The following is a 12639-nucleotide window of genomic DNA, read 5'->3' on the forward strand; positions in this document are numbered from 1 at the left end:
ATGGCCCTTTTTAACTACATCAGTGATCTCAGCCACAGTAATGGGTGAGTCTCTGCTTCCACTACAGAAGCCATATAAATGGCATTGAGGAGATTCTCAAAGTATTTTTTCTACTGCCTAACTAAATTCTCAGTTGAGGTCAGCAGCACTCTGACCCTATTCTATACAGTTTGAACAGGAAGCCGCTTCCCCTTCTTGAGTCGCCTGATGGTTTTTCAGAATTGCTTTGAGGTCAGCTGGAAGTCTTGCTCCATGGCCTCACCGAACTCCTCCCACACCTGAGTTTTTGTTTCAGCTACTGCCAGAGTCGTACTCCACTTGGCCTGTTGGTACGTATCAGTCACCTCTGGAGTCCCACAAGCCAACCAAGCCTGACAGGCCTCTTTCTTCAGCTTGACATCTGACTTCACATCTGACACCCACCATCTGGTGCAGGAGTTATTGCCATGACAAGCAGCATCCACCTTACAACCTGTGCAGCAAATTTGGCAATGGAGATGCACAACATGGCCCACTCAGACTCAGTGTCCCCAGCCTCCCTTGGAATGCTGTCATATTCTCCCGGAGGTGGAAACTAAAGAGCTCGGAGACTGGAGCCTCTGTCAAATGCTCCCAATGCACCCTCACTCACCCCTTTGTCATTGATTATGTCTATAATTTTATGGACAAAATGTCAAGGCATAGCCAAGTGGCTTGGGATTTAGTGGCATCAGGATTACGTTTCTGTTTTTTGCAGATGTTATGGCTCCTTCATCATGCAGTGACCTCCAGCTTGCACTAGGATGGTTTGCAGCTGAGTTTGAAGTCACTGGTATGAGAATTAGTGTCTCAATATCTAAGACCATGGTCATTAGCTGGAAAAGGGTGGAGTGCCCACTCCGGGCCAGGGAGGAGCTGTTGCTGCAACTAAAAGAATGAGATCATGGACAGAAGTGGCAGAAATTAGTTTCATCCAAAGAGCAGCTGGGCTCTCCCTTAGTGATAGCATGGGAGGGAGGGGCACAAAGTGGAGCTGCTACTCCTCCACATCAAAAGAAGCCAGTTGAGGTGGTTCAGGCATCTGATTAGGATGCATCCTGGACACCTCATAGGTAAGGTGTTTCAATCATGTCCTACCAGGACGGGGCCTGGGGCAGACCCAGGACATGCTGGAGAGATTACATCTCTCAGCTGACTGGGGAACATCACAGCGCATCCCTGAACAAGCTGGAGGAGGTGGCCAGAGAGAGGGAATTCTGGACCTTTCTGTTTAGACTACTGGCTCTGTGACCTGGAGTTGGATAAGCATCAGAAAATGGATGGATGGATGGATGGATGGATGGATGGATGGATGGATTCAATGATAGTGTTAGTCCTTTTAGTTATTATTATTTGGAGGGGCAGATTTAGAAAAAAAACTGAACTAAAATGAAACTGTTATAAAGACCTTTCCTCCTTATTCATATTTTATGTTAGTATTGCAAGTTAACAGAGTTGTTTCAGTTACTTTTAGCTTTTTTTTTAGTTTTTTAAAAGTCTTTTTCATTTCATTGACTATAATAACCTTGGAACACGTGTTTAAAAAATTCAATCAGTCCAGTGTTTTAGATACATCTAACTGAACTGTGATGTATACTGTTTATTATGTGTAATGTGTCATGGGATAAACCTTTTTCTTTAAAGCAGAACTTGGCTTGTAAAATTTCCTGTAGTTTTATTTCTATGTGTATTTTCTGCTAACTTCCAGCAGGAGGTGCCATCAGGCCAAAAGACCAACTGCACGAACTTCAATTCAGAAACAGAAGTTTACACCTTTGTCCTGTCACACGTGGACAAACAAGACAGAGAGTTTCAGCATTTATTATTAGTTTTATTAGGTATTGACCACTTTCAGATTTTTAATTGGAGTCAGGTGAAAAAAAGTGTCCACAAAGAACCTAAAAATGAGGGTGAATGTATCCAATCAGATCCAAAGTTGCATATATACTTTCACAGAAACCCCATTATTAAATATATATTACTGTTATTTTATTTGTTTGATACAATAAATGTAAACAAATCAAGCTTCAAAAAATACAAAATACTTCAAATTTTTGTGTTTATTTCTAAATCAAACTGCATAAAAGGGACAATTTCCATGGTGATTCTGTGGGTAGGAGGGGCAAGGGTGAAGAAAGCAGAGAAGTGGAGTGACTGATGCCATTGACTTCCAATGTGTTTCAGTCAGAGATGTGGGCATTGATAACAACTTCTCTTAAAGAAAGTCCTACCTGCAGGTGGCCTCACAGCAATGCTGTTGTTTCCAATTGGCCAATCACAGCCTCCCTCTGCCTGGACGAAATGATCAGCTGGGCCTGATTGCAGAGTCTCTCTCTGGTAGCAGCGATGTCCAAGCAAATCCCACTCCTGACAGCAGTAAGGTCAAGCCCAGGACCCTCCAGGAGCCACAGCATTGCTGTCATGGACTCTAGCAGTGGCACTCTAGAGCTGCTGGGGGTTGTGTCCTTAGTGATGGCCTTATTCTTTTCTATGGCCACCCTCCTGGTGTCATGGCTCACACTGTCTACAGACCTGCTCCCCATGGAGAGCATTGAGCTGGGCCTCTGGGGAACTTGCGTGTTCCAGGAAGTGGGACCAGTGGATTGCCGACCCTATGACAGCATGCTGGAACTGCCGTCAGAGATTCAGCTGGCCCGGATCCTCATAAGCTTGGTGATAGGGCTGTGGCTGCTGAGCCTGGCGCTGGCCATCCCTGGCCTCAACGTGGTTAATGGCTGCCGTGACCAGCTGGAGGATTTAACCTGTAAGAGGGCCCTAAAGGCAATAGCCGGGGTACTGTGCCTGGTGTCAGGGATCTTGGTCCTCTTCCCAGCCTCTTACATCGCACACCTGACGGTCGTGCGATACTTCGATGAGATGGTACCTGAGGTCATCCCTCGCTGGGAGTTTGGATATGGTCTCTTCTGCGGCTGGATTGCAGGCATCCTCCACCTGATTGCAGGGATACTGCTGCTGACTTCCTGTCTTCATCTGCATGAGCTGAACAGACCTGTCCACATCCCTCTGGTCCTGGTGACGCCAGAACCCAGCACTGTAAGGTCCAGGTCTGAGTATGTGTGAGTGTGCCTTCCAACAGGGATGCCATGAGTTTTTGTTCAGACTCACCAAATTCTGACCTGACTTCATCCTTCTGGTCACAAGATTCACTGTCCCCCCCCCAAAAAAAGACTCTTTCTGGATCAGAAACTAAACATGGAAAAAAACACACTTTAATTTTTCTAGACCCTCTCTGACTGTCATGGCCAGATCTGAGTATGTCTGAGATCCTACAGTAGGAACAATTAAAGTCCCTGTATTGATGTTACCTTCCAGATCAGGAAGTTCGGTCCAAACCAGCAACAAAATCTTAGTTTTCTCAGTGGAGTTCTGAATGAAGCCATTTCAGATGACTAACGTTTAACATGTGCTGGATCAGAAACCACACTTGAATTTCCCCTCTTAATCTCTCAGAATGAATTTTGGGGAAATTTCTCCAAAATGAAACGTCAGCCTAATTTAGACTTTAAATCTTGTTTTTTAGGCAAAAATAGCATCCAGGACAAGAATGTTTTTACTTTTGAACTCTATAAGCGATTTAAACTGAAAAATCAGAGAGAAAACAAACATTTGTCCTGTTTTAAACTAGCCTAGGGCTAAACAGAGGTGTTACTCACCTTAAATGTGATGAGTAGCAAAGGTGTCCAGTTGTGAATAAGGCCTGTGAAAATAGAAAAAAATGCAGTAAAATAAGAAACCCAATCATTTGTTGGAAACTCCAGACTGTCGGGATAATTAAAAAAATGTTTTTTGATGCTCTAAATTCAAAGAATAAGATCTGGAGGAGGAAAATAAAACAGCTCTAAATTCCTTGTTTTTCTCATTGAAGTTCTGGATGAGGATCAGACTGGTGGGGGAAAAAAAAGCTATTTCACAGTCAGTAAAGTGCTGAAATCAATCAGATATTCTGTGATTTTCTGTGTGAGAGACATGAGATTTGGAAATTTGATTTGATCCTATTTCGTTCTGAAAAAGCTGGTTTTTAATAGGTTGCTCCTGAGAGTTTAAATGACTGTGAGGTTTTAACTGCCTGAAACGCACACAATTCCTGAGCTAAGAAAACCTTTGCACTTTGAGACAGTCTCCAATTCAGCTACATTTAGAAATAAGAATTTTAATGTATCTTTCTCTTTTCTGTTTCCAATTTGAAAGCATCAAAATATAAAAAGTGAATTTATTTGTGGTGTAGTTTTTGTTTGTTTGTTTGTGTTCCCCCCAGACTGAGCTCAGCATCTGTAGAAACTTCAAGATGTGTAATAAATTTTTAAACTGAGCAGGTTTGATCAACCTTTGGCTCCAAAATGTTTCCACGGTTTTAAATTCTGCACCTCATTAGGGAATGCTTTTAGCTCTGTTTAGTTCTGACACTGGAGGTTTTGGACATTTGAGCAGCAGATGAGGAATAGTGACTTTTCTTTGTTTCAATCACTGAAATGTTTGTTTTAGTTTTCCTGGAGCCAAAGAGACAAGAGCTGCTGCTGTTTCCTGCTGTATTTCCTGCTGTTTTCATTTCATTTAAATACTATATGCACTATTAATCATGGCTCTAAAAAGTGTGATTTTATTGCTTTTAAATTTATTTGGAGACATGAAGACAAACTGTTGTGTAATCAAAGATGTATTGGTTATAGAATATAAAAATATATATAATTTATCCTCAAACAAAAATGTATGTGTTTTAAAGCTGCTGAACTTTTTTTTAAATAATTTTTTGTTCAATCAGAAGAATGACTTGTAAAGCAGATAAAATGTCCGAATATGAGAAGCAGATTATTGTTTATACTGAATAAAGACTGAGATGTTCTTTTAACCCATTCATGCATGAATTACAAGAACCTCTGACAAGATTTCTTTTTTCCTGAGTGTTTTCATTCTTTTTTAGGCATGAAAAAAATGATGCAATTGGAATTTTGCTTATGAACCTATTTTTCATGGCATTACAAACATGTCCACCCAGCTGGACACCATTCATTTGACTTTTGAACCAGAGAAATATGTATTTAACAAACCAATAACAGAAAATTATATTGCATCCCCAGATCCACTGTCATTATGGCTAGCATCGACTTATCGTGATCCTGTTAATTACATTCAAATAACAAATAAAATAACAAAAACAGCTTCCCATGACTGGCCAGTGGGTAGCAGTGTATGAGACGATGAACAAGCATCCACTGTGTTGGCTGATATGCAACTATAACAACAAAACACATGCATATAAAAGAGAACAGCTTTTGAATAACTGTCTGCTGTAGTGACCACTATGCATGAAAGGGCTTTAATGTGTGTGAAAAAGTGTGTGTGAACATTTAAAATGTGAGAGGACACTCATTACATGCACTCGTTAAAGTCTGAGGTGTATCGTGGATTTACAGGCAAACTGACACTGATCACTGACACAGAAAGAAACAAAAAAAAAAAAAGACACATTTTTGGGCAAAGTTATCAATCACAAATAAATAAATGCAGCTGAGGAGTCAAACAGAATTATCAAAATCAAAATTAAATCAAATAAAGTAATAAATATAGGAACATTTTGGGAAAATAACTAAAACCCAAATAAGTTTGACCAATGAAACCTTGGCACTCCACCCCCCACCCTTGCCCCCTCCACCCTGGAGTCTCCAAGGAACTGCTGGCTTTGACTTGCCTTCCTCATCAATTCATCCTGAAATCAAACCCTGGTGAGAGAACACAAGCCTGGACAGACGGATAGAGATACAGCCAGGCAGGTGGATACATGAGGAGTAGATGTACGGGAGCATTCAGGCCAGAAATAAAGCTGTGGGAAAGGAAGAGGAATGGAACCGGAGACTTCTTGGTGTACCAGCTATTTCTAGGAAGACACACAGGGACACACAATAACACATACACATAAAAGATCAATTCCACAGAAAAGTGAAACCTACTCTGAACTTCTCCAGCACATATGGGAGACTGGGAAAACACACACCTAAGGTTGTGGCAGAAGTTTCCATACACTAATTATGAGCTTAAATTTCATGATAATTTGGGGCTTTTAATGATTTCTTTGCATGTCTTTGGACTGTGGGAGGAGATTCTAAATTCGCCATAGGTGTGAATGTGAGTGTGAATGATTGTCTTGCTTCCTGCGACAAACTGGCAACCTGCCCAGGGTGTACCCTGCCTCTCGCCCTATGGATAGGCTCTACCTCCTCACCCCCCCCCCCCCCCCCCCCTCATCTTTAATGATTTAAAAAAAAAAAACAAGAACCTGTGCACAATTTTTAATTTATTTGGGATTTTCTCTAATCCACAGAGGGTCAAAATTATATACACAGGCTCAAATATATACAAACACCCCAACTAATAGTTGGTTAAATGTCTCTTAGCAAGTTTCACCTCAGCCACTTTTGGTAACCATCAAAAGGTTTCTGGCATAATTCTGGCTGGATATTTGACCACTCTTCTTGGCAGAATTGGTAAGGTTGATTTAAATTGGTTGGCTTTTAAGCATAGTCTACAAATGTTCAATAGGGTTTAGGTCAGGGTTTAGGGGAGGCCATTTTAAAAGCTTAATGTCATCCTGCTTTATTTATTACAAACCAGTTTTGATGTGTGTTTGGGATCATCATCCTATTGGAACACCCAGTTGTATCAAAGTTTCAACTGTCTAACTAATGATTTGAGTTGAAGGTGAATAATTGCAGATAACTGAGTGATACTGGTACATTTCACAAAGTGCAATGTACCCGTATCATGGGCAACAAAACAGGCCCTGATCATGATGGTACCACCACCATGGCTAACAGTTGGTACATTGTTCTTACATTTGAAAGCCTCGCCTTTACTCCTACAAAGATACCTCTTGTCATTGTGGCAATAGCTCAATCTTTGTTTTGTCCGACCATAAAGCTTTTCTCGAAAAGGCATTTGTCTTGTCCATTTGGGAAGCTGCAAATTTCAGTCAAGCTTGAAGGTGTCAATTTTGGAGCAAGAGCTTCTTCATTGGTCAGCAATGGCGATGTAAATCTCACTTCACTGTGCACAGTGACACTGGCATTCAAGCAGCTTCCAGTTCACGATGGGCTCAAGCCTTGGTGGTTCCTGGGTTGTTCCTGAACATACTAACCAATTTGCTTTCATTTGAGCATGACAGTTTGGGTCTTCTTTCAGACCTTGGCAAAGAGAAACAGCTGAATAACTTGTACTTATGTACAGTAGTTTGAAATGATGATCTTGGACTGTGCAGAAACGCACCATCAATCACAACGTCCTTCTTGCTAAATTGACTCATTTTAATTTCTCTACTAGTGCCCTCTGCTGGATGAAATCATATCTGTCTGGCAGAAAACAAGCAGAACAAATAGAAAACCCACAATCTACCTTTCTTTCCTGCTCAGCTGGAGTCCCACAAGGCTCAATACTGGGACCAATATTATTTAGCTCATATGTTAATGATTTACCCAATGTCTGCAAAGCTACAAAAATACAGTTATATGCAGATGATACTATACTGTATGTTCATACAAAAATAAAAAAGGAAGCTGCTGCAGTACTTTCTGATGCCATGACATCAATATTTCACTGGCTCCAGGATTCCTGTCTACAGCTTAACATTAGAAAAACAGTTTGTATTTTGTTTCTCTCGGCTGCCAGGAGATAACGAGCAACCATCTGTGTTGGTCAATGGAGAGACATTGGAAGTGGTTGATCAATTTAAATACCTTGGAGTCGTTTTTGATTCCAATCTAAATTTTAAGCAGCATGTAAAGAGAATTTCATTTATAATTAAACTTAATATGTCAAACTTTAAACACGTGAGACCTTCTCTGACGACAGAATCAGCAAAGGCTTATATGCATGCTATGATATTCAGTCATATAGCTTACTGTTATACTAAATGTTCTCACACTTCAGAGGCCATTTAAGGTCTCTTTTTAAGAAAACACTGACAATTCTCAACAAAAAGCCTTTACACTATCATTGTTGTAACATCATAACAAACCCATTTTTGAGAGGAAAGGAAGGTTGGACATTGGCCTATAATTAGCTAAGACAGCTGGGTCATGTGATGGCTTTTTAAGTAATGGTTTAATTATTGCCAACTTAAACGCCTGTGGTACATAGCCAACTAATAAAGACAGATTGATCATATTTAAATTTGAAGGATTAATTAATGGTAGGACTTTGAGTAGCCTAGTAGGAATGGGGGTCAAAGAGGCATGTTGATGGTTTGGAGGAAGTAACTACTGAAGTTAACTCAGAAAGATCAATTGGAGCGAAAGAGTCTAAACAAGTACAAGCAGTGCTGAAAGCAGCTGAACATGAAGATACAGTGGCCTGCAAAAGTATTCATACCCCTTGAACTTTTCCATATTTTGTCACATTATAACCACAAACATAAATATATTTCACTGGAATTTAATGTGAAACACCAACACAAAGTGGTATACAATTGTGAAGTGGAATGAAAATTTTTTTAAAGCAGCAAACTCTTTTTCTCAGCTAAATGAATATCTTCTAAATTAGTGAGACACCATTTCCTCCCCAGCTTACAGGTTATCTGCTTTAAGCTGCACATTTAAGAGTTAAACCAGAGAGTCAGGCACTTCTTATTTGAGGCTTTCCTTTTCAGTATAGCCACAGCACCCAAATGCTGCAGCTAGAGTACTGACAGGGACTAGAAACGGAGAGTATATTTCTCCCATACTGGTTTCTCTTCATTGGCTCCAGAATTGTATTTTAAATTGTTCTTCTCACATACAGTACAAGGTCTTGAATAATCAGGTCCCATCTTTTCTCAAAGACCTCAAAGTACCGTATCACCCCAATAGAGCACGTTGTTCTCAGACTGCTGACTTACTTGTGGTTTGTAGGGTATTTAAAAGTAGAATGGGAGGCAGAACCTTCAGCTTTCAGGCCCCTCCTCTGTGGAACCAGCTCCCAGTTTGGATTCTGGAAACAGGCACCCTCTATTTTTAAGATTAGGTTTAAAACTTTCCTTTATGATAAAGCTTATAGTTAGGGCTGGATCAGGTGACCCTGAACCCTCCCTCAGTTACGCTGTAATAAGCTTAGGCTGCTGGGGGCTTCCCATGATGCACTGTGTTTCTTCTTCACTGTGTTTATACCCCACTCTGCATTTGATCATTAGTTATCATTAATCTCCGACTCTCTTCCACAATGTTTTTTTTTTCCTGTCTCCTTCCCTGGTTCTGCTGGAGGTTTCTTATTGTTAAAAGGGAGTTTTTCCTTCCCACTGTCACCAAGTGCTTGCTCATAGGGGGAAAAATAGACTTTGGCTAATAGCACTGCTACCTAACATGCCACAACAACAGCAGCTTGGAAATAGTTACAGAGAATCCTCTTCTGCACAATCTACATAACAACTGCTTGGCAGACCAACCTGTGATATCTTGGGAAGAAGCAGGTTTTCCATTTCTTCCCATAACTCCATCCATAACACCTTACAGACTACCCGCTCCAAAGAAACTGATGTTGCAGTGTGCTTTGGAAATGGACAATGAAGACATTGCGCAACAAATTTTAATCATCTCTAAAAAATGATTTGACACCCTGAAAAAAAAGAGTTTGCTATGGGAAGGAATGCCATTCCCTCTGGTCTTGTAACACTTCTGAAAGAGCCTGTGAAACCGTTCTGTTTACCACCATTGGATCTCGAAATGACGACAGGGGGTAATGCTTGCTTATCCTTTACACTGATTTAATTCTTTCAATCTCCACCCCAAAAGAAAGAGAGTGGGGCTACTTGTAACATGGTCCATTATGCAGGCCCTGCTCCCATAGAGGGACAGGCCCTTCCAATTGTAACCAAATAGGGAATATTCCTCACAGAAGATCAGTGATCACTGACAGGCTGGGGAGCCCCATTGTCAGGAATGGCTCTCTATCATGGGTAAGGGGGGGCAATTTTAGGTCTCCATGCACTATCACAAGCTTGGCCAATAGACATGTTGCACACTGATTCAACCCGAGGATCAGAGAGGGTCGTTACACAGTTCTGCTGGTCGTTCCATGCTGGCTAGCAAGGCTGTAGTTTGCAGACTTAATTCAGCTGCTTCAGGGTCATCCTTGGCAACTAACATCCCAGATGGACCTTCAGTCACAGACAGGTGGGCAGATTTTGCATCCAAACTCCTCCTGTGCCTGTGGGTCTGGCCCCTAATGGGTGTGTTTCTCAATTAGATGACAGCATTCTAATGTGCCATTGTTTTTTTAATGTTTAACTCTTTTAATGTTTTATTTAGTTTTGGCTTTTAATATTATTGTAAGTCGCTTTGGATAAAGGCGTCTGCTAAATGTAATAAAGTAAGTAAAGTAAGCATTCTAGCATTAAACAATACTACAGTAATCCCTCGCTACTTCGCAGTTCGCTTTTCGCGGACTCGCTGTTTCGCGGGTTTTTAAAACACTTTTAGTGTATGTATGAACATTTAAGCAGTGTTTTAAAAGAAACAGGTACAGTGGGAAAGGTTATTAAGGGAATGGGAAAGTGTTACGTAGTGTATAAGTGTGTGGGGAGGGTTTATAAAAACTTAAAATAGTGTATAACTAATAAGATAATGTATAGGTATTAAAATAAATATAGTGTCCCTACTTCGCGGATTTTCCCTTATGTTCCAGGTGGACCTGGAACATAACACCTGCAATGAGTGAGGGATTACTGTAGTCATTTAAATGAGAGAAAAAAAATTAGGCTAGACCACTAATCCAAAAAACAGAAAATCCTCAGAAAACATTAAAAACTGAGCATACTTTAAATGAAAAAGCATAAAAATGCTTAGACTTGCAGCTTGTTTTTAAGTCTCTCACTGCATATAAGTGCTACATATAAACCTATTTCTATTGCTGACTTGAAAGTTCTATCTCTTAAGATGGCGTTCTTTTGGCCTTTGTGACACAGTTTGTTCTTCCCCTGTGCCGGGAGGTGACACCTTCTTCTTCACTAAATGGGCTTTATGCTGTCTTTGTACATTATGACTGTTTTCATTGGAGGGCATATGGCACCGTCATATCACTTTGGCTTAACCCTGCATTTCTACCCATATGGCTCAGTTTGCTAACCAGGTGTTAAAGCTCAAATAGTTTCAACCCTCTAGCTCTTCGCAGGCAGAGTGGATGAGTTGCTCACCCTGTGTCCACTCAGAGTATTGCGTGTCTAAGTGACAAAGTGGCTGGTCATTTCAAATGCAAGTTTTTGGCTCGATAAAATGTCACTAAACACACAAACTGCTTCTTCGCAGTGTCACAAAATGCATCTGCCAGATAATGTACAGCTGCTGTATTTCACGGGGAGAGAAAGAAAAAAATAATGTTGCAGTTTCTGGGTTCTGTTCATGGTTAGTTTGCTTATATTATGCTCCTCATTTCAGTTTATTTTGCATCTTCTTGTTAAGTCTCCATTGCTATGTTAACGTTCTCTGGTTTAGGTACTTCCAGTTTTATTTGCTAGTCTCTTGTCTTGTGTGCGTTGTGTTTAGTTGTGCTTCCCTTGTCTCATCTGTCATGATTAGTTCCAGCTGTATGCGTTTCCCTCACCTGTTTCGTCTTCTGTTGTTATCTCAGTGGATTTAAAGCCTACGTTTGCCAGATTTACTTACTGTTTGTCCTCTGTTTGTTCTTCGTGTGTTTGCCTGTGAGGTTTTCCCTTTGTTTGGATTTATGGACTTTGCTTTCTGCCACTTTCCAGACAATTCCTTCTTTTAAATAAAGGTTAGTTTTCTGTTTATTCAGCTCCAACCTCTGAATCTGTATTTTGGGTCCACACAGTCCTCATTATGACAATTAGAATCTGACACGTAATGTAATCAAATTCATTTTAGAGTTTTTAAATAAGCTACTGGATCTATGTCTGATGTGTCACTGAATTATGTTTTTGTGAAACATATTGCAAACCAATTACATACGAGGGTGGACTAAGAAGGAGTTATTATACAGTAATTAAATTTGGCATGCCTTAAATTCAGCCTTTACTGATGCTAACTGTTTTGGATAAAATTTGGCACTGTGTTATCAAATATCTGCCAAAAAAGGGATTAGCCCCAAGGACATTCATGCTGACATGGTTGCTACATTAGGGGATGATGCTCCAGCTTTATCAACTGTGCAAAAGTGGGCAGCTGAATTCAAGAGGGGTAGGATGAGCCTTGAAGATGGCCCAAGGTCCAGACGTCCTGCCAGAGCCACCACCCAAGAAAACATTAACTGTGTTCACATTATGGCTTTGAATGACAGACTTTTAACTGTTAATCAGATAGCTAATGCTAGGCATCTCCCATGAATGAGCTGAGAGCGTTCCACATACAATCTTGGCATGTCAAAGGTTTCCCCTCGGTGGGTGCCATGACATGACCAGCCTGATTCAAAGCGCACCAGGCTGGTCATGTTACAGGCAAACTTGGCACTTTTAGAAGCAAATACCGCTGGTTTTATTCAACGTTTCCTCATCCAAGATGAATGTTGGGTTCACCACTTTGAGACAGAGACCAAATGACAGTCCATGCAGTGCAAACACCCGTCTTCTCCCCCACCAAAGAAGGCTAAGGTGGTCATCCACAGGGAAGGTGATGGTTTCTGTCT

At 40.8% G+C, this 12639-nt stretch overlaps 1 protein-coding gene across 1 annotated transcript; it reads left to right on the top strand.

The window, feature by feature from the left end:
• The first annotated feature begins 2439 nt into the window (after positions 1-2439).
• Positions 2440-3099, top strand: LOC115779637 (putative claudin-24). The gene has a single exon (XM_030728400.1). The coding sequence runs from the start codon at positions 2440-2442 to the stop codon at positions 3097-3099; it is 660 nt and encodes a 219-aa protein (XP_030584260.1).
• Positions 3100-12639: the final 9540 nt, after the last annotated feature.

The sequence above is a fragment of the Archocentrus centrarchus genome, chromosome 4 (genome assembly GCF_007364275.1).
Source record: "Archocentrus centrarchus isolate MPI-CPG fArcCen1 chromosome 4, fArcCen1, whole genome shotgun sequence".
Taxonomy (NCBI): domain Eukaryota; kingdom Metazoa; phylum Chordata; class Actinopteri; order Cichliformes; family Cichlidae; genus Archocentrus; species Archocentrus centrarchus.

Excerpts from the sequence above, each read along its gene's own strand:
- LOC115779637 (XM_030728400.1), top strand. The coding sequence starts at position 2,440 with ATGGACTCTAGCAGTGGCACTCTAGAGCTGCTGGGGGTTGTGTCCTTA.